Source organism: Lepisosteus oculatus, chromosome 25 (assembly GCF_040954835.1).
Source record: "Lepisosteus oculatus isolate fLepOcu1 chromosome 25, fLepOcu1.hap2, whole genome shotgun sequence".
Taxonomy (NCBI): domain Eukaryota; kingdom Metazoa; phylum Chordata; class Actinopteri; order Semionotiformes; family Lepisosteidae; genus Lepisosteus; species Lepisosteus oculatus.
The window spans coordinates 10,507,549-10,534,867 of record NC_090720.1 but is presented as its reverse complement, the minus strand read 5'-3'; the positions used below and the strand labels follow the sequence as shown (position 1 = coordinate 10,534,867).

Sequence of the window (27,319 nt, the reverse complement as noted above, 5' to 3'; positions counted from 1 at the left end):
CTAACCACTTCATCCAATTCAGGGACTGAGTCAGGGACTCAGGGTGCCAGAGCAAGCAAGGGGCACAAGTTGGCATATACAGGATGCCAAGCCATCACCGACTTTAACGTACAGTATATTAAAAACTGTATGTATTTAATATACATACAGTATATTAAAATTACAGATCACCCAGACAACATCCTGTACCTCCAGCAACCTCATTTGCTGTATCTCCTGCAAAAAATGTCCATGTATCTACACTGGGGAAACCGGAAGGAGACTCAGAGACCGCTTCAGAGAACATGTTAGGGCTGTGAAGATGAAAGATTTCTCCAAGCCCATAGTTTCTCATTTCACCTCAGACGGCCAAGATCACACTGATCTCTCTGTCTCTGTTCCCAAAGAAGGGTTTCTCAACTCCCATAGCAGAAAAACAACAGAAACGGAACTCATCCTGAAACTACGTTCACACCTTCCCCCTTCTCTCAATGACTGACTTATTCTCGTGTAATCTTCTCTATTCTTCACACCTTTCTTCGCCCCTCTCCACTTTGCACTTCATGAGTGGCCTCTCTGCCCCTCCTGCCTCCTCCCCTCTCCCAGCTTTTGTTCTTCTGTGCTATTTAATCTTTGCTGTTTGCCCTGTCTTTCTCACACCTGAAGAAAGCTTCACAGCCGTAAACGTTGTGTTTTCTCTCTTCTCTTTTCAGCATGGAATAAACCTATTTATTACTTGTTCCTTTGTATATTAAAAACTATTTTACAGAAGACTTTATTTCCCCACACATGGAAATACACCTAATATTGCCTGTTGTTAAAGCATCAGTCACTTCATGCTTGCTTTAAAATCACGTTGGTCTCCTAGTACATTATACATCTCTGAGCCAAATGGGGTTTCACCAATAATATCAGAAATCAAACAAATTAACAATCTATTGTAATGTAGTCTTCTCTTTTCAACACTAAAATAGTGCAGCTTGAATGAAATGGACTCATAAATAATCTGTTATGTGAATCCAAACAAAAGTAATATAAATATTCCAAGACTCAAGTTTTAAATGTGTTTTGCATTACTTTTTGCATTGGAGATTAATAGACTTTTCCCAGGTGTTTGTTCTTTAATATACGGTTTTCATTTATACTTGCTTTGTCACGAAGTTGCTGTTTATTTTTTACACCCTTAGTTGCTGCATCCAGCAATGCCTCAGTCACCAGCAACTGAGTAAAGTGTAATACAAAATGTTGAGAGGACGAGGGGGAACCCGGCGAGAGTGAGGTGATAGATTTTTTTTAATCAGCTTTTGGATACTGTACACATCCGTATTTTGACATCTTGTGATTAAACTTTAGCATATCAAATGTTTATATCCGTTAAAAACTGGTGCATACGCTTGTCAACATCTGGGGAACTACCATTGCTTTAGTTTCGCATTCCTGTAAATCTACTTCGCTTTCCGGAACTGAAATACCTTCTTCCCGAGTTTCCAGTCGGAAGTCTCTGAGTGTAGTACTACATGTGCGCAGCCGCAGCTTTTTCTTTTGCGTTGTACTGCTGGGACAGTTGCAGGGAAGCGAGTGCCGGTGGAGTGTTTACAATAAGGTGTACTTCTGGAAACATTAAGTTCGGTCATAAATTTGACTTGAAAGAGGTATTATCTTAACACAAAGAGGGAAATTATGGCTACCGATTCCTGGGCCTTGGCTGTAGACGAACAAGAAGCTGCTGCAGAGTCGGTAAGGTGGCAACTGGGTGTTTCTACTGTAAAAAAAGACTGGGCCTGGAAGGGATACAGGGGGAAAGGCTTTAGATATTTGGACACACAAAAGCGCTGTTACCGGTGTCGTTATATGTATAGGAAAACATATTCTGACGTTTGTGGATAGTTGCAGATATCTCCTAACAGAGATGAGACTTTTTATGCCAAGCGACCCGGTCCAATCTCGACAGTCCTTTTAAAAGCGTAGCTCCACTCTCATTTCCCAAAGTTGCGTCTCATTGAAAACAAGCTTGAACTTTAGCTACATCTTACGTTGTGTTTTAGTGGATCACTGATACTTTCAGGAAAGTTCCCAGTTGCACTTTATTATCTCATTTATTCTCAGATTTCAGATTTTATGCAAATGCTGTATTGTGAAAGCTATCATTCCTATGTGCGGTTCTTGTGATGGATGTGCAGTGAACAACAGGAAACGAAACATTCGTTCTGTATTAGAAACAAATTATGCAGCTTCGAAATTCCTACGAGCACAGTCAGGTAATCCATTAGCCTGGCCGACTGTGTCTGAACCGTGCTTTTTGAGCAAGACGTACAATTCATTTAAATAGTTTTAAGACAGAGCAAAATAACAAAATAACATTAGCTGTCCGATTTTTTCCACTTTCCCAATTGTAACCCTAAAAAGAACTTAAGTATATCAAAGTGTATGAAAATTGAAGGGTGAGACATTTTGGGTTTCCTGAGTTAATTAGGTTAGGCGTGCGGTCCTGTACAATATACAGCTTGTCAGAAGGCTATGAGTTTATCCACTGCGTTTTGTGCTTTTCTTCTTCTGTCATAAACGTGTCATCTCTGTTTGAAAGCTGCTCTCTGTGATATTGCCTGGCCCTGAGTGTTTGTGTTCTTTTTTTGGTTCTAATTACAGCTGGGTACCTTGCAAATCAAAGAGAAGGATGACAAACCCAAAACTGAGAAGCCCAGTGTTGAGGCAAATGGTAAGTGTTTTGAGACGGCAGAACAATAATTTTTCCTTCAAGTAATTGAAGTCTGTGCTGTGAAATATCTTTTAAATGGGACGGGAATTGAGCTGATTGTTTCAATATAAAATCTTTGTTTTGAAAAATCTGCTTTTATACGTTTTTCTCTTTTTTTTATCAATACAGGCACTACAAAGCCAGAAGACAATGAATCAGACAAACCAGAAGATGAGGACAAAGGTGGGTCTCTACAGGAAACTTAACTTTAGACTGCATATTTTGTTTAAACTTTCCAGTCAGTGGCAGCTCGTTCAAATCTGCAGATTAAAAATCTGATGCATTACTTTAATAACCTATTATTCAAAATAGTTACAGTAACAAAAAAAGTATTTTGTAGTTAAGGGCTGCATCAACATTGATGTTTGTTTACCCCATCTCATACTAATAATGCTTTTATAACAGGGATTGAACTATGTGGTAAGGGTCATTAATACACTACTTAACCATCCATTTTCTAATCACTTCATCCAGTTCAGAGTCACAAGGGAGCTGGAGTCTGTCATGCAAGCAACAGGCGCAAGAGAGGGTACATCCTGGACAGGGCACACCCAGACACACTCACACACACTCACAGGGCCAGTTTTCCCAGGAGTCAGTTAACCTGCCAGTGTCTTGGGACTGTTGGAGGAAACTGGAGCCCCCAGAGGAAGCCCACACGAACACGGGGAGAACATACGAACTCCACACAGACAGCACCCCAGGTGAAGGAATTGAGCCCAGGGCAGCAATGCAAGCCACTGCACCACCGTGCCACTCTACACTACTTAGAGTACGCTTTTATTTTATTGCATCTTTAAAAGCATTGCAACTCATTTTAGCAAAGTGACGTGCCGCGATCCACGATATAGGTACATTGCAGCTTGTAACGTTTGTTTCAGTTTCGCAGAACATTGACTTAGCTGCAATGCTGAAGACACTCCCTTGGAGCCTGTGACTGCCAGGGGCAGCTGCAGGGGCTAGTTTTTTCCTCAGTTTTTCATAACTTGCAAAAGCACTTGAACTTCTAGTTCTGCTTCATTGTGGCTTAGGAAGTAGAAAGAAAGTAGTGTTTAGGGCCAGATTAAATCTGACGACGAGCATACTAGATTCAGAGCTATCGTGATGTTTATCATTTTATATAGTTTGGAAGCTATATAAAATGGTGTAGGGTGTACTATTACTAGTACTATTTGGCCAGCAGCCATATCACCCTGCAGCGCATAACTGTCAGCCCACTGAAGCTAAGCAGGTGTGAGCCATCATGCATGGGTCATCACAAGCATCTCACAAGCATCAATTTTATGATGCAAGCACCTGAGACTGCTTTCGTTAAGTAGACAAAAAGCATTAACTGGTTTATTTTTGGAAAATAAAATCCTGAAACTGATATGGGTTTCTTTGGAATTATATTTAATATGTTAGGTTGTCTTAGGTTTCTCCAATTAAAACGAATACAGTTAATTAAAATACACAATGTACAATTCATCAACAAACATAAAGAACAACACATCAACCTGTTGAAAGCATTGCAAACTGAGAATTCAGGGGATGGGAGGCATCTTGAATTATAATTTTAGCCATCCAAAACATGAGCGAGTTTTTGTAGAATTGTGACAGCTTTGAGAAGTGGTGCACTTTAGTCAAGTGCTTTTTAGCTTTGCTTGTCTGTAAGAGAGGCACTATGTTGAGAGTCTCTTCACAGCTCGGTAGGAGTAATAATCAATGTTAATTTTAAATGCTTTCACGTATGAGGTTCTGAGTAACCCTGTTTCATTTTTGCAACCATTTACTGGAGTGACATTATCAGCAAGATTCAGACATATGTGCAGTTAGTACAACAAAACATTGTAGTTAGTTTTGTAGCATTGGTGCTGTGGAATTTAATTTTTTATCTGCAGTCACTTGTAAATAAGTTAGATTCTACAACTAAACAGGCAGGAGAATTCAGATTGCATACTGTCTAAACGTAAGTAATTTTATGGTTTGTATATATTTAAATATTTTGTCCTCTAATATTAGAGAAGTGAAGATGTTCTCTCCTTGTTCGAACCAGGTGTGTTAGTTTCATCCCATCTCCCAAACGAAAATGCTGTGGGGACACATGCTGATCTGTCCCTTTTTCCATGACCCTGTTACAGACTGCTGTCCTGCTCAGTCTAAGCAGTCACAGGCTCCCAGTCTTGCCTTGAGTGCCTATGCCTATAGACTCTTTGTTGCCACAACTTACATCAGGATAAGAGGATTACTGACGATGGACAAGTGGATGTATTTAACTCTAGTGCACATCGTTCTTGCTTTGATTGCATTCTACTTTCCTTTCATTTTTTAGATATCTGCTTCTTTTGCCCCTCTGCCTTGGCGTGTCCTTGGTGTACTAATCTGATTTTTTCTAGTTTGGTTTGTAAGACATAAAACTTCATTCTTATTTATTCTGCACCTTTCTTACTTTCTGAAAATTTAACTTATGTAGTTGTGATAGCTTTTCAATGCTGCAATTCTCTTTTTTTTTACCCAGTGAAGGAACACATCCAAATCATATCCAGGATGTATTGCACAATACTTTTAAAACTTCAGTCCAGAAATCCAGTCCATGTTACTCTTATGTTTGTTTTAGAAGTGTTTTCCCCTTTCTGTGGTTTAAATGTGGATTCTCAGAGGTGATTGGTTTTCATGCGTTTACCCACCTCTCCAAAGGGGCACCATGGCACACTTTGGGATGAACAGAAGTTACTGAAACCGAAGTTCAGGTTGTTCATAACTGCAGCTCACTCAGCTTTTCTTAACTTTTGTGAATAAAAGAATCACCTTAAGTGTCAAAACGCTTTGCAAGATTTTTCGTTTCCTTTTCAGTTCATGTTTGGAGTGATAGTTCTCTGGTTCCATTCTGGTTTTGAAAAAATGAAATATCCTGAATACTTCAATACACATTATCAATGGCAGACACGGAACTATGTTGGTTTACTTTGGACATTTAGATTGAACTGACCAAATAGGTTTTGAACAGTTGCAGTTTGACATTTATTTTGCCATTTTGATGCCCTCGTTATAGGATTACAGTTCTTGGACAAATGCATCTATAACTGGGGTAACTGGGAACAGCAAAAGTTTTTATCTTGTTTGCTATAGGTTCCTCTGAGCTCAGATGAAACTTAAAAAGCACCCTGTTTGTCTTTGAATCTAGCTGTGTTTTTTTATTTTCTGTTTCAGAGGACAGAGCTGCGCAGTCACTGCTGAATAAACTGATTCGCAGTAATCTGGTGAACACCACCAACCAAGTAGAGGTTCTTCAGAGAGATCCTAACTCCCCGCTGTATTCTGTCAAGTCCTTTGAGGAGCTGAGACTGTAAGTCCATACCGGGACATAAGTGTTGTGTTTCAAACTTAATATAAAAACTGCATAATTGTTGTATGTGCTTTTGTCTTGTACACGGAATGCTGGGTAAAGTGGCATGGGGCTGCATCTTTTAGTTTGTTGTGGTAGTTGTACAGGAGGGCTGCTATCCTCTATCTAAGTCTTCATTGAGTGGATATAGACACAAATGTACGTAAAAGAAAAACACAGGGAAATGCAAAAGGGAAAAACTGTGCTTCAGGTATTAATTACAAATGTGGATTTATGTTTCAGAAGTCTCTTTTCTGATTCACGGGGAATTTCGGAAGGAATCCCTGCTTTTGTCCCCCCAGCCCCATCAGCCGATCAGCCCTGAGCAAGGTGCCAGGTGTTAGCAGCAGCTATTTTCTTTCCCAGCTGTGCACACCCGAAGAAGGCTCCACAGCCGAAATGTTGTGTTCTCTTTTCAGCTTGGAATAAATCTATTTCTTGTTCCTTTGCAGCATACGCATGCTGACGCAGCTACCCACCTGAACTACATTAACAAATGATGATCGGCTGTCAGGCACATATTGTGTTTAACAGTCTGTTATATCACAAGCGTATACAGTTACCGTATCACTTCAAGACAGCTCTTCACAACGGGCAGCTCTCACTCAACAGATGATCTAAGTACCAAATTCTAAGAGAGGTTTTCACCATATTCATGTCAGCAGTTCTGGCTAGCTAGGCCTTTTCTCATTTGTAACCATTCTTAAGTCTCGGTCAAAGGAGAGTTATGAGGCCCATGGACTTGGACAAAATGTTTTTTCTAGCATCAGAGGGGGCTGTGGTTACGACACAGAAGAACTGTTCTCTTCAGCACCTGTATGGAATGTTTACCAGTCTAGAGAATTGATCAGGATTAGATTGGTTCACTCTCCCGGAGTGTAAGTAGTCTTTGGGCACTGGAGCTGGGGTAACGCTGATTTATATGAACATTGATCCGAGCGTTTTGATGGCCTTTGCTATTGTATCACCAGCCTGTTTGAATGAGGGTGATGTGAAATGAACATAAGCACTTGACTCTGAATTGCTGCAAGACCTCTTTCCTTGACCGTGCTTTCTCCCCCAGAGGTTTTCCAGACAAAACTGCCCTTTATGCAGGCTTGTCACTGATCAGCTGCCCATGTCAGAGTCAGGGCGCGGGTGTGTTGAGCAGCTCTTGTCTGTCTCCCCAGGAAACCACAGTTGCTTCAGGGTGTGTACGCTATGGGTTTCAACAGACCTTCCAAAATCCAGGAGAATGCTTTACCCATGATGCTTGCAGAGCCGTGAGTAGAATTTCACTTAATGAAAACTGGAAAATGTTTTACTGAAATGTAGTCCTTGTCAAGATGTGGAAAGGAATCCTTGTTTTCCTTCTGCATTCTCATGTACATTTTATTTGGGGAACCATGCATCGTCATTCCAAAACCATTAAGGTAATATCGGTGCCAAATCCTAAAAACATTTGCAGTGTTGAGTAATTAAGCAGTCCCCGGAGTGGATAACTGTTCTGGAAAAGATTGCTTTGTGAATTCAAGGAAAAATGCCTTTAGAATCGTCAGAATGCGAAATGCAAAGACCTCAAAATTGTAAACAAGTGTGGAGGTTATATCGCTTAATATTGTATTTTAATATAGCTAAGACCTTCAGGATTCAGTTAGCAGAGGAGAGGTCTATTCTTGTTTGGTGGAGAACAGCCTTTAATAAGATTGTATACAAATCGCCAAACAAACAGTATGTTTGTCTGATTTTTTTCATTTTCGTGTGATTTGTTCTCAGGCCTCAGAACTTAATTGCGCAGTCACAGTCTGGCACAGGTAAAACAGCTGCCTTTGTGTTGGCCATGCTGAGTCATGTGGACCCTGCAAACAAGTGGCCACAGGTGAGTTGAATAAGTCATTGTTTGGATAGGCAGGGGCTCCATATTTTCTCTCTTCTGAATATATATATATAAAGAAATTTACTTAGAATTACATTTCTGTGGTGTCCTTGATACAAGTTTAGTTATTTTGTGATGTTTGGGTAAGGTTCTATGCTGATTTGAGTCAATGACAGAAAGTCGCTATGCTTATGATAAAAAAAGCCTTAATTAAGTTTAATCATTTAACTTCAGTTGTTTGTATTTCATATATGCAAGTCATTGAGGGCAGTATCTGAAGTTTTTAAAAAAGCTTCAAGATAGAAAACTGAAATATATTAGCTTCTGATCAAGCATTTGGCTCAAGCAAAATCCTAGTAATCCTGGTAATTTGCTTTAAAAATCATTTTGATGTTGACTTTGTTGTCTTTTCCCCCACCTCTTTCAGTGTTTGTGCGTTTCTCCAACATACGAGCTGGCTTTACAGACGGGGAAGGTGATTGAGCAGATGGGGCAGTTTTATCCTGAAGTAAAACTTGCTTACGCCATCCGTGGCAATAAATGTGAGTATCCTGTCTATTGAGCATTTTAGTTCAATTCCTTTTGTTTTCAGTCCTGTGTGTTGTCAGTTCAGTTTTGAACTCCTTGCTTTTTTAAAATTCTATTCCTAAAACAAACTGCACTCTCGGCGCAAACTCATCTTTCCTGTTTGTAGGTGAAAAATCTGGGTTACTTTATTAGCAGTTGACATGATTCCCCAAGCAGGTGGCACAGTGGTTAGCATTTTTGCCTCACATCACTGGAGCCCTGGATCAGTTCTGAGCCCAGGGTGCTGTCTGTGTGGAGTTTGTATGTTCTCCCTTTGATCGTGTGGGTTTACTCCGGTTTCCTCCCGCAGTCCAAAGACACACTGGTAGGTTAATTGGCATCTGGGAAAATTGGCCCTGGTGTGAGTGTGGGGGCATTTGCATCTACCCTGTGATGGACTGGCGTCCTGTCCAGGGTGTACCCTGCCTTGTGCCTGTTGCTTGCCTGGATGGCAACTCTCAATTGGATGAAGTGGTTAGAAAATGGATGGATGATTCCCCAAGCAGCGTAGCACAACTGCCAGGACACCAGACTGGCTGCGAGCCTGTCAGATTTTCACCAAGTTCTTCATTTCACTCTCCCTGTAGGTTGGCTGTGAGGCTTAAGCTTTATACCGATTCATACTATTTCTTTAACTAGGAATGCAGAAGAAAAATGCCAATCCCAAACTTAGAATAAAAGCGCCCATCTCTGTAGAAGAACACAAGTGATCTCTGTGAGTGTGTCTGTGTGTCTGCGTGCAGTGGAGAGGGGCATGAAGATCCAGGAGCAGATCGTGATCGGGACCCCGGGGACAGTGCTGGACTGGTGCGTCAAGCTCAAGTTCATCGACCCCAAGAAGATCAAAGTGTTCGTGCTGGACGAGGCCGACGTCATGATCGCAACGCAAGGCCACCAAGACCAGAGCATTCGCATTCAGAGGTGAGCTCCCCTTTGAGGAACGGAGAAAACTAGTGGCAGCTCATAATGAGGATACCGATATGAGCAATTTCGGCCAACGTTTTTGATTCTGAGGGAATCCAGGTAGATTATGAATGTACACAGAGTATCGCAGAGTCTTTTACTATGGGTCTGCAGAATTGTGTAATATTACTGCTGAATCACTACAGTAGGACCTAGTGTTTGTCTTACCCAAAGACCAGAGTACAAGAAGATTAAATACAGTGCTGAGGGTAACACAAAATGTGTGACACTTGAAGCAGGAACCCTCCTGTAGATCCTTTTGTCTTTAATAATAATGACGCCTTACACTTATATATTGCTTTTCTGGATACTCCACTCTCAAAGCGCTCCCCTCCACCACCAGTGTGCAGCCCCACCTGGATGATGTGACAGCAGCCATAGTGCGCCAGAACGCTCCCCACACACCAGCTCTCAGTGGGGAGGAGAACAGAGTAGTGAATTATAAGGAGGCCAGGATTGGCCAGGGGGAAATTTGGCCAGGATGCTGGAGTAACACCCCTACTCTTTTCAAGAAGTGACAGGATCAGGACCTCGGTTTTACTTCTCATCCGAATTACGGCACCTTTTTTACAGTACAGTGTCCCTGTCACTATACTGGGGCATTAGGACCCTCACAGACCACAGGGTGAGTGCCCCCTACTGGCCCCACTAACACCTGCAACCTTAGCAACCTTCGTTTTCCCAGGAGGCCTCCCGTCCCAGCTACCCATCCCAGCCAGGCTCACACCTGCAGCTGGGAGTTGCAGGGTGACATGGAGAAGATGGGTTTTCCCTGGTGCAACCCTCACTTGTGTGGAATGGTACTGAGGGACTGGTACAGAGTTTGCCAAGAGTACCTCCACCTTTAGCTCTGTAGAACCATATCGAACAGTGGCAAATGGCAGCAGACGTAAAACAAGAGTGCTGGTAAAGTTTATCGGGTGCTCATGGGAAAGTGCAATCAGCAATCAGCAAAGAAGAAGCATTACAAACCGGTTTGATCTTCACGGTTTCAACTGTAAAATGTAATTGTTTCTCCATTTGTGCTACAGTTTGCCCATCTTGACCTCATTGTACGTACACTGGCCACAAAGACCAGTAGCACCACATGCTTTAATAATAATAATAGTAATAATAAAGCGCCTTTAAAGGTGGCTTCTCAAAGCGCTTGTCTTGAATGCTGCTTTAACACTTGCTATTGTGTGAAAATGAGAAATCAACCCAGCTATTTCAAAACAGAACGCATAGAAGTAGAAAGATTTCTAAAAAAGGCCACCTCATACATCACTCTGTGTACACTCTACAGCCGTGGAGGAAACATGGCTATAATTTTATTTCTCATCATTCTTCATCTTCATCATTCTTCGCTCTGTCACTTTCAAGTGTCGTCTCGTATTTGTCTTGAATGCTGCTGCCGCGTGTAGCAGCTGGACGAACACCAGCTGCTAATAAGCCTTGTATGAGGTCTGGGACAGAGGCGTCTCTCCAGCAGTGCTCAGCAGTGTTAGATGGCAGGCAAGAGCCTTGAGGACAGACCTGCACAAATAACAGGTGGTTTCTTGGACAGATTGATTTTATAACTTGAGATTGTAAAGTAAAAAGAAAAGGCAAGTTACTGGGAGATTTCCTTAGCTTTTAGAAAGATATGGTTTGGTATGCTGCTTCTAGAACTAAATGTTTATCTTGCCGCTTGGCAATGCATTTTGCGATCTCCTCATGAAATTGTAGCCGTTGTTATTGAACATAATCTGGATTTGTGTTTTGTAGTATTTTAGATTAATGAGCGTGTAAAGAGGAGCAATGCAAGAAAAAGCTGCTAAATTACAAACTTGGTTTCTTCTCACTCAAGCTAAGTGATACTGTTAGAAACAAAGTTTTTTTTTTTAAAGTAGTAGGAACCTCTAGTAGAGGTGTGGAGTGAATCCTTCTTGCTCTTCACATATATTCGCTCCTGGTTGCATCTAAGATGGCGCAGTGGTGAGCGGTGCTGTCTTGCAGCACTGGGGCTCTGGGTTCAGCTCCCGAGGTGCTGTCTGCGTGGAGTTCATATGTTCTCCCACTGTTCGTGTAGGTTTCCCCCCACATTCCAAAGACATACTGGCAGGTTAACTGGCTTCTGGGAAAATGTGTGTGTGTGCGCACCTGTTGCTTTCCAATATCCAGCTCCCCCATGAGCCTGTATTGGATGAAGCGATTAGGAAATGGATAGATGCATCTGAGATGTCTAACACCTTTTCACCGCAGTGCATGATTCTGTAACCTCTGACAGCTCTACAGTGTGTTCAGCCTTGCTCTGTTATGTACAGTGCCAGTCCAGCAAAATTGTTTTCTGTTGTGTTGCAAACTAGGGATCCCCATCCTACGGTCTTTGTGCAGTGGTAACAATGTTACCAAAGTTTAATGAGATAAGTGATGCAATTATTTCCAGCCGTCTTTGAATACTGGTGGGGAAAATAGGCGCGACCTTCTATATTATTCTAGACGGCCATTCTAAATCTTTGTTCAGAGCTGCTTCAGGACAAGAGATTTCTAGCAGGGTAGTTTGGCTTCACACCTGGATTTCAACCCTCGTCTTGCAGAATGTTACCGAAAGATTGCCAGATGCTGCTGTTCTCTGCCACCTTTGAGGATTCTGTGTGGAAGTTCGCACAGAGGATTGTCCCAGACCCCAACATCATCAAGCTCAAACGCGAGGAGGAGACTCTGGACACCATCAAGCAGTATTATGTCCTCTGCAACAGCAAAGAGGAGAAGTTCCACGCGCTCTGTAACATATATGGAGCCATAACCATTGCCCAGGCTATGATCTTCTGTCATGTAAGTACAGATGGAATGTGCTTTTGTAATAATCAAGAGTCTCCCAGGTTCAGAAGTAGAAATTAACCAGTGTTTTTAGGACTGAAAATGGAAACGTCTCCTTTGCACAAAAGACTGCCTAAAGTCCTACTAGAACATGAACCAGGGGACACAGATGGAAAACGTGGGAATCAAGTCACCTCCTTACGCGAGTTGTGGGAGTCTGGAACAAACTTCAGCCAAGTAAAGGAATGGCTTAATTGACTTTGTGATCATGCTGCAGTTTCGAATAGTAGCCAAACTGCTAGTTCCAAGAATGTCACTATTGTATATAACAAATTGTGGTAGAAGAGGTTATGCCATTGGTCCTTCTTTGTAGGAAAAAGCCTTTCAGGTTCCTGTGCTGCAATCATGATTGAGGAACCATTTTTCAAAAACTGTATAGTCAAGGTGATAGACTATGTAATTGACCCTAATTAATGGGGAACTGTGCTATTTTTACATTTAGGGCTATAATGAATCTGCATTGCTGAGTGCATTTCAGACCACGGTGAAACTGAGCACACAGTAATGTGTACAACCTCCAATTTACATCACAAAAGAGACTGAATAGCAATGTATGCGTAGCGCTGTGTTGCCTCATTAAGGCAGCAAAACTTCCAGTGATGCAAAAGCAGCCCTGTTAAATTGGAAACATGCTTTAGAGAATTTTGCTCGTGTGTTAATTTGAAATATTTTTAACCAGTGCTCGCTATAGACTCCCACAAGCCTTTGTTTAAAATAACCACAGTTTCTACTTGCCCTGGGGTTCATAATTCACTGAAAATCTCACTGGGTTGACTTTGCCAGTGGCCCCCGAGGAATGTAAAATGTAGCCTTTTCTGCTCCAGCACTAGAGTGATTTGTTCATAGCTGCGATCGGAGCTAATTTCAGATCTACCAGCTGGGCGGTATCGAAAGGAAAGACGTTTGCAAAGTGTAAGCTGTAAGGGGGGGTTACACCGCCGGTCACGGATTTTCCCCTTCCCCGTCCTCCACAGACCAGGAAGACAGCGGGCTGGCTGGCAGGGGAGCTGTCCCGGGAAGGGCACCAGGTCGCCCTGCTGAGTGGGGAAATGATGGTGGAGCAGAGAGCCGCGGTCATCGAGCGCTTCCGGGAGGGAAAGGAGAAGGTTCTGGTCACCACCAACGTGTGCGCCAGAGGTGGTTATCGTGCACCTTCCGGACACCCGTCCAAACTGTGTCTGATGAAGACAGCGTCCCACGAGACCTGATGGACTTCCCTGCAGTTTGTTTTAGCTTATCTTTCATTAAAGTATACACTGATAAGTTAAGACTGCAGCTTGTAGTGCTGATTCAGATTCTTTTTAATTTAGATTTTCGTTTTTCCCTCTTACTGCATGAGTGGGGGTGATATAAAGAGATCTGAAATGGTTAAATGCTCAGCACAAATATTTTCGATTTAATGATTGATAGGCAATTGATGATAAATATACTGAAAGGACAAACAAAACTGTACACGTTAGTATTAAACTTATACTTGAACCCCAGATGATTTTTGGAAAATTCCCAACTTGACAGTCCTCTGCTGCACGGGTGCCTTAATCAAATTGGCAGTGAGTTCCAAGGATCCTTTGAGAAATGACTGATCAAGTGTTTGGGATCTGTTAACTAAGAAGCAAAAGATTTAAGATGAAGATCTTTGGTGTCGCTCTAAAGTTCTGTGCGCGTGTTTGATTTGCAGGGATTGATGTAGAGCAGGTATCCGTGGTGATCAATTTCGACCTGCCCGTGGATAAAGACGGGAATCCTGACAACGAGACGTACTTGCACAGAATTGGTCGCACGGGGCGTTTCGGGAAGAGGGGATTGGCCATCAACATGATCGACAGCAAGTTCAGCATGAATATCCTCAATCGAATCCAAGAGCACTTCAGTAAGTTAACTTTTACTTACAGGTCTGGGGGGGTGGGTTGGGTTACATGAGTCATTTTCTCTTTGAATCTGGCATGCTGCAGGTGGCCTTTTCGGTACTTTCTGGGGCGAGCTGTGAGGTGTATCGGTATTTTCTGGAGGATAAAGCAACACCCATCAGCAGCACTGTGAAGTACTCCTGACTGATGAATCCAGTGAAGACATTCACTTGGAGAGAAAGATGGACCCTATAGCCAAGAAGCTGCAGGTTTAGACCTGGGCTGTCTCTTTAGCCCCCAAGCAGTGGGCTTCTCCAAGTGATGATGACCCTGTTAACTGGGTTTTGTCAGCGCCTTTGTATTTTATGCTGATCGCTGTCAGCCCTCCAAACAGTGCCTAAATCTGAAGCATCAAGCTTCCAGCTGAAAAAGGAGGGGATAGTGCATACTCCTAAATCTGAAGAGAGAGAACTAATATGGCACAATCCAGGCAGATGAGATGTTAATCAAGGTCCTGTTTATTCAGCATGGTCTTGTGGCTGTCAGACTCAAAAGTACAGTTTGTTTTTAAGACTTATCAGTTTTCTTTGTCCTTCAAAATGCTTTTTGCATGTTGTCTGCATTTTTGGGAGCAAAGTTTTTCCTTTTACATACAAGAGAAATACTAAGGTGTTTTTTTAAATCCAATAGGAACCTGGAGATTAGTCTTAAATCTTGTTTTAAGGTGGCGGAACAGAAAGCACACTCCTAACCCTCATTCAGGCTGGTTGAGTTTCAGTTGAGCCAGGTGTTCCGAACCCATTTTTGTATTTAGTTTTGACGTTCGGATCAACACCTGTGCTTTCCTGAAAGTGATATTTTTAATGCCCTACTGTGGAGGTCGGACTTGGTTAAAAAAAAAATTGTCTAAGAGACAGAACCTGCAATTCAGTTCTCCCATTATAATAGGAATTGTAACTGAAACCTTTTTTCCCCCCAACAGACAAAAAAATAGAAAAACTGGACACAGATGACCTTGATGAAATTGAGAAAATTGCCAACTGAGGAGGCTGAAGCAGAAAATCTCTTCCAGCCTATTTCGTCGAGTGCTTTGTACTTCTGCACATGTTGGACTGGGGTTCAAATTGTCATGTTGTGTAGCCAGCAAAGGAAACAACTTCAGCATAAAAGAATCTTATACCTCATGTCAAATTTTTGCAATTGGATGGTATAATGCTCTAGGGAAATATTTTATTTTTTGTAACGGAATAACTAGATGGTGAAAGAAGGGGTTTACAAGAGATTGTAATTAGGTCTTAGCCTTAAAAGCAAAATATTTTAACTTCAGGTCAGTAGCTCTAAATGTCAACTAGATTCAATATGAGGTGACAGAATTGGTCAAGGTTTGGTTCTGGCTGGGTCTTTTGTTTTTAACAGTTTGACCACAGATAGAGGTAAAGCACTGAAATAAAAGATGATCTGTTGCAACGCGTGGTCCGATTTTAAGCAAAAAAAACATCCTGTGGCAGATGAATGACTAACTCTTTGGTTTCTGAGAAGTATCTGTTGAGTCTAATTTAGAGGAATTTGCATGAGCCAAAATACCTTTGCTGCTCTTGTTTTGCTTGCCTTTGCTCCAGAATAGTAGTTAGGACCTTTTGTCATTTGCTCAGTAGACCCTGGATAGGGGGAAGGAAGGAAAATGGCTTTAGAAAAGCAAAAGAATTGAAATTTCAGTTGCTCAAACATTTTTTCAGTGTCCCGAAAGGCTACATTTCAAGTCCTTCACCTGTGGAAGACTTACACCTCCGACACTGCTGTTATTGGGTGATGTGTCTCAACTGTAGCTTCCCAGCATCATGAAAGGAAATGGCTCAAAAGTGTGTCAGCAGTTTCTCTTAAAGTTTGGAGAAGTCTGGTCCAAAATAAGAATCTTGCCAGAACTGAAACTTATGTTTTGGGTAAGGATGGGGGAAAAATCTGGAAGTTTACTGAAAGGTGGTTAAAAATGTTTTGGATTCTTTGGTTACCCATCCGGTTATTACAAAAACAAATTTCATGTAACTGACATTGGCAGTTTGTCAGATACTTTACGGTCCACATTGCAATAGATATCTATGATTTGAGTTTAGATCACTGGGGTGTTTCTCTGAGACTGATGAGCTGCAGTTGATTTTAGTGTTGAAGAAGGAAGATGTTTTGCCAAATATAACTCTAGTTAATGACTTGTACCAGTTAACATTCCTTTAACAGTATATCTTTTTTGTTTCCTAATCTGCGATATCTCTTCTGTACTCAAGTATGGGTACACTCAATTCAGACTTTACAATGCCATGCAATGGCTTTATAGTTTGCTGTAAATCGGAAGAGCAGAAGTATGCTTTTTAAGGATCACTTGGAAAAAGTCCTGTTTTAAAATCATGTTCCTGTTTAAACTCAGTATTGGAAGTGCTTCAGATGAACAGATTGGCTTTTTCGGACAGAAAATGAGGGATGTATTTTTTTTTCTTTGCAACATTGGCTAGCAAGTTCTGTACAAAGACAGGAATTCAGACACTTTTACCGCGTAAAAATTTAGGCATATGTAAAGTGTACCTAAAATTTTAGGAACGACTGCACCCAGTTACTCTAATTTGTAAAAAGCTTAACTGAAGACAAAAAATGAATTTTTAATTGGTGTTCGGTTTTTTTGTACAATGGGGTGTATGCATTTTTATTTGGACTGCAATTGGATACTTATCTGCAGATGTTATGAGAGTGCTTGAGTGACATTAGTTGTTCTAAATGCCCCTGCATTTATCATTTGCATTTAGAGAGTCTGCAAATGACAGCAGTACAAAATGTATGTTACACTGCTGTGTGTAATGGTTTTGTGGTTATTTCTAAGTAACATTTATTGTAATAAAGAATACCTGCTTACTGCCAGTTTATTTGGTGTTCTTTTTCGAATAATAGAATCTAAAGCAGTTTAGATTTTGTTGTGGGATCCTATTTCATCTGTCATTAATGTGCAGAACTGGGTGATGCATAGCAGCCATTATGCATCAGCAGTGGTGGAAAAGGACCTAAACTAATTCACCAGTTAAATAAAAGTGGAATGTAGCCAGAACAACATTGCTGCTCCTGTAAACAGTGCCATGGGACCTTTAATCCATCCATCCTTTTTCCAATTGCTTCATCCAGTCCATTGTCAAGGGGGGGCCGGAGCTTATCCCAGCATGCAACGGGCGCAAGGCAGGGTACACCCTGGGTGGGACACCAGTCCACTGCAGGGAACACACAGACACCTGGTGTGACCACTCACACCAGGGCCAATTTTCCAAGCCCGTTAACAAATGAAAGAGATGTTCTTTTCCTATGAACTCTGTAACTGAAAGTGGAACTGATCTTGCAACAGTAAAGGAATACAAAAACATTTGACGGTTTTATTTAAAGCATTGCAATCTTTTGTACTCGGAGCTGAGGAGGTGCCTTGTCCTTGCAGAAGAAAAACAAGTTTAACAAAGTGATCAGGCCTGGTTGCAATATTACCGGCGCATCCTTGAACTCAAAAACATGTCTAACGGAGTGACATATGATTAATCCTGAACTTAAAATCTTCCATGACCCCTCTCACCCACTCTAATAGAATGTCCTCTCCTACCTTCTGAGAGGAGGTACCAAATCCCCTGCATGAAGGCTAAGAGAGCATTTACTTCATTTATACCTAAAAGCATTGAATTATTGAACAACGAAAAGATTGTTTGCAGGTAGGGATCTTATTATTGTTGATGTTGTTTTAGACACTTTACCAGCTAATCATCGGTTTTTAATCTTTTAGTACTGGACTAAGTTCTGATTGTGCGATGTTATTAAATGTTGTTTTGTATTGTGGTAATGTACTGCTGTTGTAGTGTATTATTGTTGTATATGTTAGATTATATGTTTATGAGCTTCTGATGTGCAAGACTAATTCCTTTAGGGGCAATAAAGGTTAATTCAACCTACTAGTATGTTTTTGGAGGGAGACCGGGGCACCAGGCTGAAAATGCATGCGAACACACAGATGGCACCCCAATTGATCCCAGGGCCCTATATAAGCTTAAATGATCAAGTTTAACGTTTCAGCCAAAGGCGAGATGGGGCGTTGAGTTGGACATTCTGGTCAAGAGGGAAGAATGCCACCTTTTTTCAGCTTTGCATGATTCTTCTTTTGCCTCAGCTATGATTAATAAGCAAATGTCCACCAAAACGTATTCTGAAACGCTTTGAGTTGAAGCTAGTTCCCTTTCGTTACAATTCTTCACTTCCCTTGTTAGCAAAAGGTATTTTCTGTAGAAGGGCAGCTCTGTGGCGCAGTGGTTAGCATTGCAGCCTCGCAGCACTGTGGCCCTGGGTTCAGGTCTGGACCTGGGGTGCTGTCTGTGTGGAGTTTGTATGTTACCCCTGTGTTCTCTTGCGTTTCCTCAGGGTGCTCTGGTTTCCTCCCAAAGAAGTGCTGGTAGGTTAATTGGCTTCTGGGAAAATTGGCCCTGGTGTGAGTGTGGGGGCATTTGCATCTACCCTGTGATGGACTGGCGTCCTGTCCAGGATGTACCCTGCCTTGCACCTGGATAGCAACCCTGAATTGGATGAAGTGGTTAGACAATGGATGGATGATTCCCCAAGCAGTGTAGCACAACTGCCAGGACACCAGACTGGCTGCGAGCCTGTTTTTCTGGCTATGTATCTGTGTGTGCCGGGTGATGGACTGGCATCCCTTCCAGGGTGTATCCTGCTTTGTGCCCATTGCCGGAATAGGCTCCGGCTCCGCCACTTCCCTGAATTGGAAAAAGTGATTAGAAAATGGTTGGATGTTCCTCAGGGATAATTCATCCCGAACAACGTAGGAATGATTCCATGTTTATGAGTCTCGACGTTCTCTGGCACAGTAGATTTAGTGACCTCACAGAAGGCATAGCAAATTCCACTTACAGTAGGTCATGTTGCTTGAGCCAAAAAGAGAATGGTCCTGTCCTCATTAACTCAAAAAAACACAAAAAAATGTATCCCATGTTTTATGTATTACTATTTTATTTTCTTGTACAATCGGCTTTAAAAAAAAATCGAAACTGTGTTTTAAACATTCAGATGGTCTGGAAGAGGGAAAATGGTATGGATAATTAGGTAGGCAACACGTCAAGTAAGATTTAGACAGGGAAATGTACAGTGGTGTGAAAAAGTGTTTGCCCCCTTCCTGATTTCTTATCTTTTTGAATGTTTGTCACACTGAAATGTTTCAGATCATCAAACAAATTGAAATTTTAGACAAAGATAATACAAGTAAACACAAAATGCAGTTTTTAAATGAAGGTTTTTATTATTAAGGGAAAAACAAAATCCAAACCTACATGGCCCTGTGTGAAAAAGTGATTGCCCCCCCTGTTAAAACATAAATCAACTGTGGTTTATCACATCTTTGGAAAGCTGAGTTCACTTTCTCTAGCCACACCCAGGCCTGATTACTGCCACACCTGTTCTCAATCAAGAAATCACTAAAATAGGACCTGCCTGACAAAGTGAAGTAGACCAAAAGATCCTCAAAAGCTAGATATCATGCTGCGATCCAAACAAATTGAGGAACTAATTGAGATTTATCAGTCTGGAAAAGGTTATAAAGCCATTTCTAAAGCTTTGGGACTCCAGCGAGCCACAGTGAGAGCCATTATCCACAAATGGCGAAAACATGGAACAGTGGTGAACCTTCCCAGGAGTGGCTGGCCGACCAAAATTACCCCAAGAGCGCAGCGACGACTCATCCAAGAGGTCAGAAAAAAACCCACAACGGCATCCAAAGAACTGCAGGCTTCACTTGCCTCAGTTAAGGTCAGTGTTCATGACTCAACCATAAGAAAGAGACTGGGCAAAAATGGCTTTTCCAAGACGAAAACCACTGCTGAGCAAAAAGAACATAAAGGCTCGTCTCAGTTTTGCCAGAAAACATCTTGATGATCCCCAAGACTTTTGGGAAAATACTCTGTGGACTGATGAGACAAAAGTTGAACTTTTTGGAAGGTGTGTGTCCCATTACATCTGGCGTAAAAGTAACACAGCATTTCAGAAAAGGAACATCATACCAACAGTAAAATATGGTAGTGGTAGTGTGATGGTCTGGGGCCGTTTTGCTGCTTAAGGACCTGGAAGACTTGCTGTGGTAAATGGAACCATGAATTCTGCTGTCTACCAAAAAATCCTGAAGGATAATGTCCGGCCATCTGTTCGTGACCTCAAGCTGAAGCGCACTTGGGTTCTGCAGCAGGACAATGATCCAAAACACACCAGCAAGTCCACCTCTGAATGGCTTAAGAAAAACAAAATGAAGACTTTGGAGTTTTGTGGCATGACCTTAAAAAAGCGGTTAAGGCTCGAAAACCCTCCAATGTGGCTGAATTAAAACAATTCTGCAAAGATGAGTGGGGCAAAATTCCTCCACAGCACTGTAAAAGACTCATTGCCAGTTATCGCAAACACTTGATTGCAGTTGTTGCTGCTAAGAGTGGCCCAACCAGTTAGCAGGTTTAGGGGGCAATCACTTTTTCACACAGGGCCATGTAGGTTTGGATTTTTTTTCCCCCTTAATAAAAACCTTTATTTAAAAACTGCATTTTGTGTTTACTTGTGTTATCTTTGTCTAATATTTCAATTTGTTTGATCTGAAACATTTCAGTGTGACAAACATGCAAAAAAAAAAAGAAATCAGGAAGGGGGCAAACACTTTTTCACACCACTGTAGATGTACATTATTCTAAACATATTCTACTCCTTTAAAGGACTTCACTAAATTTCCAAAAGCATTTGTCTCTAAGAACATATATGATTAGTACAGATTATTTAGAAAATTTGGGCTAATCCTAATAGACGGGTTTGTGTATGGTTGGCCAGTCTCGTCCCAGGCTCTCAGCCTTTTGTAAATGCAGGAATTTAATTAAATGAAGAAACAGGCACAAACAAGTACCGTAATAATTGATAAACATGAAATTCTCCAGAGAAACCATCATGTGTGTTTCATCTAATCCTGTTAGTACCGGTAATTTATCTCTATTTTTATGCATAACCACTTTTGTATTGAAAACAAAGTCACACCAAAAGCTGCAGACAACACGATTTATCACAAAACATTTTCTCCACGCCAGCCTTTCTTGAGGGAATAAACTGATTCCAAGGGCCTTAAATCAATGACATAAAATCAATTTAGTTAAATTCCACTTGGAAAACCACTCAAAATAGTTTTGGAAGTGATTTTTGTTTTTAGATTTTTACTTAAATTACACAACTTATACTAAAAAAAAAAAGAGAAGTGCTGTCTTCTAACCAGAAATGTAATTTAAATCTTCAAGGAGCTCATTTTCAATAACTATTCTCATTTTCAAGCAGGCATCTGCAACTCTGGTCCCTGAGAGCCCAAATTGTGTTTGTCATATAGATCACCTGTATAAATCAACAGTAATTACTTCATAGTTGTTCCCCATCAGAATTTTTGTCCTAATTGATCTCTAACTTGCATGATTAAATTATTCTACATCTTAACTGGCTGGAATGAAATTGTTCCATGTCTTTAAGAGCAGGGCTGTCCAGTCCAGCTTCTGGAAGGATAATATATCAGCAGGATTTCATTCCAACTCATTTCTATGTAAGTTAAAACCGCTGGCTACTGGCTTAATTGTTTTAACAGCTTCTTTCAGCCTTTCAGGTGTTGCTGCTTTAAAGACACCGAGACAACCTGCAGAACTGGCCTGGAGAGCCCGGCTTTAGAGACTTACAATTTACTGATGGCCTATAAAAGTGGTTGGATTAGGGCACCCAGGAGAAATGTTAAGGACACCTGGTTTAAAGTATTAGATATTTTATTGACTAAATACTACTTATGTCTTACTTCACAGAAGCATGAAACAGAAACATGGTAAATAATGTTGTCAAGCAACAGCTGTTGCTTGTTAATAGGAATAAAAAAAGTGAATTCAACTGAAATTGAGCTGATAAAAAATATTAACCTAGAAAAAACAGTGTGTGGTGCACGATTACCATTTATTTATGGCCCTCACATGGACCAAAAAGAAGAGGTAAGCAAATACAACTTAATTGTAATTGTGAAGTACTGCAGTTACTGTAGAAATGAAGAACTGTTACATTAAGGTCCTGTGAAAGGTTTCATAAAATCTTGATTGCAACAAGAAAATGAAAGGAAATTATGGTCTTTTTCATTTGACGTAAAAAAAAATACCCAACTGAATCGACGATGATTCAACTTTCTTAGAAACCAAAACAATACAACCGCAGTGCTCTGGTGGGTTAGTTAAGTCATGCACTGATTCAAGCTGTATCGGTGTGGCACGATTATGCAGAACCCGCTGAATGGTCTGTTTTCTGGGAGACGCACAGCACTGTCCTGTTGCAGATACCGCTCTGTTCCAAAGTTAGGGATAAGTTGTGGAAGCTCCTTCTGGGTACCTCCATGGTCTCGATGATCCCACCTTCGTAGCTGGTTCCGTGCTCGGCCTCCGCGGTTGCTATGACTGTCTGAAGGGTGTCCGAGGGACGGAAGAGATGCTGAAATCTCTCTCCAGACGGAGATCGCACGGCAAGAAGCAGGTTTTGTTCTCTGTCCAGCGGGGACCCGCCTGTCTCCGAGTGTCCGCCGACTGGCTGCCTCTTCTGACCTCGAGAACCCCTTGCTTCTGCAGGGGCGGTCATTTCTGGCGTGCTTCTGGACGCCGCCCTCCTGTGCGCAGAGGAAAGGCGCTGCTGTTCCACGTGACTGTTCTTGGCCTTTATGATGAGATCATCCGACATGCTCAACCTGGTGGTTTTGTCCACTAAGCTTTGAGTGGCCGTGTCTCCGGACTCCTCCTCCTTCTTCTCGATCGAAGGAAGCACTCTGTACCTGTTCAGCGACGACATCGGTTGAGCGGGGAGCACCTGCAGGAGCTCTGGGATCTCCTCGGTCTTCACCAGACTGCCCCGTCTCGCTTGAGTCGCTGAGCTGAGGGAACTCCCCGCCCTTCCGCGTGTATTGGAAGGAGGCCTGGGTGTCAGGGGGGAACCATGCTGGGAAACGGTGTGCACACTCTGGGTGCAGTGGAGGGCAGGTCGGCTGCGACCTTTGGCAGACTTGGGCCTTGTTACATGCATAGCGTACGAATCCTATTTCTCCATGGAAGCCGTAGTGATGGGAAGAAAGGACTCTCCGAGGGTGGTACAGCCGCCATCTCCTTCTCTCGCAGCTGTGGAAGGAGGAAGAAGGAAAAAACCAAAGTCATTCCTCACTCAGAAGTAGAAGGAATGTCGCCATTGTTCTCCGCCAGTGAAAAGGGGATTTTGTACTTAACGAGGGTAGAGGTGAGGTGCACCTCTGGTCAGCCGAGACCAACCGAATCATTTATTTCCTCAACATCGAAATTAATTCACTCAACTACTTCAGAACTGGCCTGTGCAACACGGAGGATATGTGTTCGGGGAAAATGTAGAATTATTTGTATGCATTTTATCCAAGTTCATTTTCTGGGTTTAAGCACATGCATGGCATTGCCTTTTGTGTCTTGTATGCAAATTTTAGAAATGTGACACTTCCTGATAAACTGCAATACTGGGTTGCCGTGCTACATTAGGCAAACTAATTCTGCACAAGTCTTCTGGCCCCTTTTAGGGATGTGCTGCACTACAACATGGATTTATTTATTTTTCCCCATTTTTGATGATGGCGTAATTTGCAATGTGCAAGGTATAAGAAAATGTCTAATTTTAAGGCTTTCTAAGCATTGACTAAATTACTCATTGAGAAAATGTCAATCGAGGATAAGATTAAAAAAATAATAGGGATGTATTAATTCTACATGTTGGATAGAGAGCAGTGAAGCTTCACTTTTAATTGTGGTTTATTGATTTGAACCTCTGGGAAAAATTCTCGTTTTTGGGGGCAGCTCATAATTTTGCAAGGTCCCCTGGGCATAAAACAAAAACTCCTAGCTCAGTGTTTTTGTTTTTTGAGAGGTATAGTCATCTTGTTTAATCTTTTCACGTAATTATTACAAAAATAGTTTTAAATGTGTAAAAATTGAATTAGCTCTTGTGTGCAACAGAATGGAAATTCTCTCCCTGCAAGTAACTTAAGTAACAACACATTCTTCTAGACGAACATTTGGACATCTGCATAAAAAAAAAATGACTGTCCTCTCAAATCGTCTTAGGATACAGAGGGACGTGGGGATTGGACTGTATTTGATCATTGTTTTAATATATTAAAAATGCAACTTTACGATAAATTCTTTATTTCTTTTTTTGTAGGGAGGATAAATGTGCAGACTCGAACCGTCGCAGAAGCGAAATCTTTTGAGGTGTTGTGATCTGTTGCTAGGTTTATATGAGCATATACAGTACGTCTCGCCCGAGCCATAGTATTGTATAAAACGCAAAAGAACTGCAACTACTACAGATATGTCGAATGACCGTTAATAGCCATAGGGGTCGTCAATTAGCTTGACTTTGGCTTCTGAATACTGTACATCACAATGCTAGTATATTTTCAAACGGAGATCCGATATCTCGCAATTTTTGTTTCTTTACATGTCCAGTACAGTCAAGAGCAGGGCGCTAACGCGAGCGGAAGACGGCCGCTGTCAAATTAAATAACGTGACAATATTCTTAATTTATTCAAGTTAAGAACTCTGCACGGTTGCAATTGGTAGGCTCCGTGCGTGCTGTGGAAATTCACTGTAATGGTCTTGGGGGGGGGTTGACGCCGTTCGTCTTAGGTTTTTGTCATCTTCAGACCTGGTGTTATTGATGTGTTATTGCAAATCCGAGTACCGTAATTTCAAAAACGCCAGAGGTAAACGTAAAATGCGCCACTGTTGCCTGACTCATATTAAATGCGCCGCAATCCACGCTAAAACATATTCTGAGACATAACCCCTCTCTCTAACCAGAGCCTCACAGGAGCAGACCACTTGTCACAGCGTTATGGATGTTAGATGTCACTAGTAAAAAAGGCTCAACAAAACCGCCGTCCTACTCTGTAGTTCCTTGCTAGCTGGTTGCGTGTATTGACGAGCACACGATCTCTTCCGATTGAACGGGATGCAAACCGAAATAGCTGCTTCAGTTACCTTGCATGTCTGTCTCGTTTTGCGAATCCACACTTATGCTAATCGGCACCAATTTCGTTGCAGCTTTAAGAGTCTCGGGCCAATTTCCCAGCGTCAAGTCGCAGCTGACAACAGCCCCGTCGCCTTGACAACGCGGTTGGGGACGTCATAAAGAGCCCGAGGGGAGGCGTTGTGCGTCTAGCAAACACGCTTGTAACCCCTTAAAAAAATATCAGGATGGCAATTTCCTTTCAAATAATTTCTCCGCAGCATAATTTCCTCATTTTGCTGTAGCGCACAACAGGGTTGCGTGCTTGAATACATCTGGTTGTCTGTCTCTAAACTAATACTGGTGCAGCTTCCAATTCTGTGATAAAGTGTGAGAGGCATATGGCTTTTAACAAGGGAAAAACTGTATTGAGTACTACGTTGTAAAACTGGCCTAAGGAAAGGTTTTTCTGCTACTACAGCATAATCGTAAAAATAATTAGTGTTACCATCATGTTCAATATCAAGGTGATGGTGGGAAAGTACTGTACTACGGTACACTATATTGCAGGTACAGTAAGGCTTACAGCAGATGTTTAAGATGCTGTACTTACATTGATACACCTCCGGGAGATCTTACTGTCTGTTGTCATTTAGGATATGAAGCAAACTATTTGTGCCAGTGTGGTTCAGTTAAAACTGTACATTTATAAGTGTTAATTCACTACTTCACATCTCTAAAACGTGAGCACGATCGTTTACGTTTTTTTTAATCTGTTTAAATAATAAGGTGTTAATACTACATTAGGTAAAGGCTAAATTTAATTTGATTTGTGACCAGCCTTTAAAATCTCACGTTTTCTCCCTTCTGATGTCGTGCATGGTTGAATGCATTCAACCACACCGTTCTCACAATAACTTCTGTGGGAAGTTGTTTCCCAAAGAAGTGGTTCAAGATCGGTTTATACTGTAGCCTGCGGGCCGTGTAGTTTGTCTGGCAATTTACAAACGCACTGGATTTGAAACGGAGGTGAACGGGTTAAAGAAAGGACAATGTCTTCCAATGAATATGTGCCAACAGCAAGATCCACAAAGGAAAGAGCTGGCAGGAAACTGAATAATAATAATTTAATAATTGCTTACACTTATATAGCGCTTTTCTGGACACTCCACTCAAAGCGCTTTACAGGTAATGGGGATCCCCTCCACCACCAGTGTGCAGCCCCACCTGGATGATGCGACGGCAGCTATAGTGCGCCAGAACGCTCACCACACATCAGCTATCAGTGGGGAGGAGAGCAGAGTAATGTAGCCAATTCATAGAGGGGGATTATTAGGAGGCCATGATTGGTAAGGGCCAATGGGAAATGTGGCCAGGACACCGGGGTTACACCCCTACTCTTTTCGAGAAATGCCCTGGGATTTTTAATGACCACAGAGAGTCAGGACCTCGGTTTTACGTCTCATCCGAAGGACAGCGCCTGTTTACAGTATAGTGTCCCCATCACTATACTGGGGCATTAGGACCCACATGGACCGCAGGGTGAGCGCCCCCTGCTGGCCCCACTAACACCTCTTCCAGCAGCAACCTTAGTTTTCCCCAGGAGGAGGGGGAGCTGATTGAACTGGTGGTGGTGGAGGGGATCCCCATTACCTGTAAAGTGCTTTGAGTGGCGTGTCCAGAAAAGCATTCTATAAGAGTAAGCTATTATTATTATTGAAGGAGGCCCTGAGGCAGTCCACAGTAGAATCCCTTGGCATGTATATAGGTATCGGTGCAGTGGAGAACCAGGGTAGCTGCCCTAGTGAGTCAGTGCAGGTATCTGTGGGTGTGGTCACTGAGGCGGAACAAACATCATAACTTAGTTTTGTTTTCTGTCACAGGTGTCAGGTTCTTTTCAGGTACCAGGTACAGCACTATATGATCTTACAAAGCCCGACTGCCTCATACTGAAATTTGCAGAAAGCTTGTGTTGGGCATAGGAAATCAATTGCTAATTGGTGTCACAGGCCATATATGCCTCCATTCACACTTACAGCTGAAGCCCCGAGATGGGAGAAATATACTTCATCCCTGCTAG

General features: G+C 41.9%; 2 protein-coding genes across 2 annotated transcripts; one reads left to right on the top strand and one right to left on the bottom strand.

Annotated features, from left to right (window-relative positions):
• Nucleotides 1-1,507: 1,507 nt before the first annotated feature.
• On the top strand, nt 1,508-17,075 carry ddx19a (DEAD-box helicase 19a). The gene is made up of 12 exons (XM_006641889.3): nt 1,508-1,716; nt 2,626-2,695; nt 2,864-2,917; nt 5,924-6,059; nt 7,268-7,360; nt 7,854-7,956; nt 8,381-8,495; nt 9,264-9,441; nt 12,042-12,279; nt 13,299-13,461; nt 14,003-14,194; nt 15,154-17,075. Exons 1-12 carry the CDS (start codon nt 1,660-1,662, stop codon nt 15,213-15,215), a joined length of 1,461 nt encoding a protein of 486 aa, XP_006641952.1. The 5' UTR covers nt 1,508-1,659; the 3' UTR covers nt 15,216-17,075.
• A 5,099-nt stretch (nt 17,076-22,174) lies between these two features.
• On the bottom strand, nt 22,175-25,387 carry ubxn10 (UBX domain protein 10). Its single transcript, XM_015336830.2, has 2 exons — nt 25,272-25,387; nt 22,175-23,389 (listed from the first exon to the last, which is right to left on the bottom strand). The coding sequence occupies exon 2, from the start codon at nt 23,295-23,297 to the stop codon at nt 22,503-22,505; it is 795 nt and encodes a 264-aa protein (XP_015192316.2). The 5' UTR covers nt 23,298-23,389; nt 25,272-25,387; the 3' UTR covers nt 22,175-22,502.
• Nucleotides 25,388-27,319: the final 1,932 nt, after the last annotated feature.

Coding starts and splice junctions, on each gene's coding strand:
- ddx19a (XM_006641889.3), top strand. CDS start 1,660: ATGGCTACCGATTCCTGGGCCTTGGCTGTAGACGAACAAGAAGCTGCT. Junction 7,361..7,853: donor CCCATGATGCTTGCAGAGCC/GTGAGTAGAATT, acceptor ATTTGTTCTCAG/GCCTCAGAACTTAATTGCGC. Junction 12,280..13,298: donor AGGCTATGATCTTCTGTCAT/GTAAGTACAGAT, acceptor CGTCCTCCACAG/ACCAGGAAGACAGCGGGCTG.
- ubxn10 (XM_015336830.2), bottom strand. CDS start 23,297: ATGCATGTAACAAGGCCCAAGTCTGCCAAAGGTCGCAGCCGACCTGCC.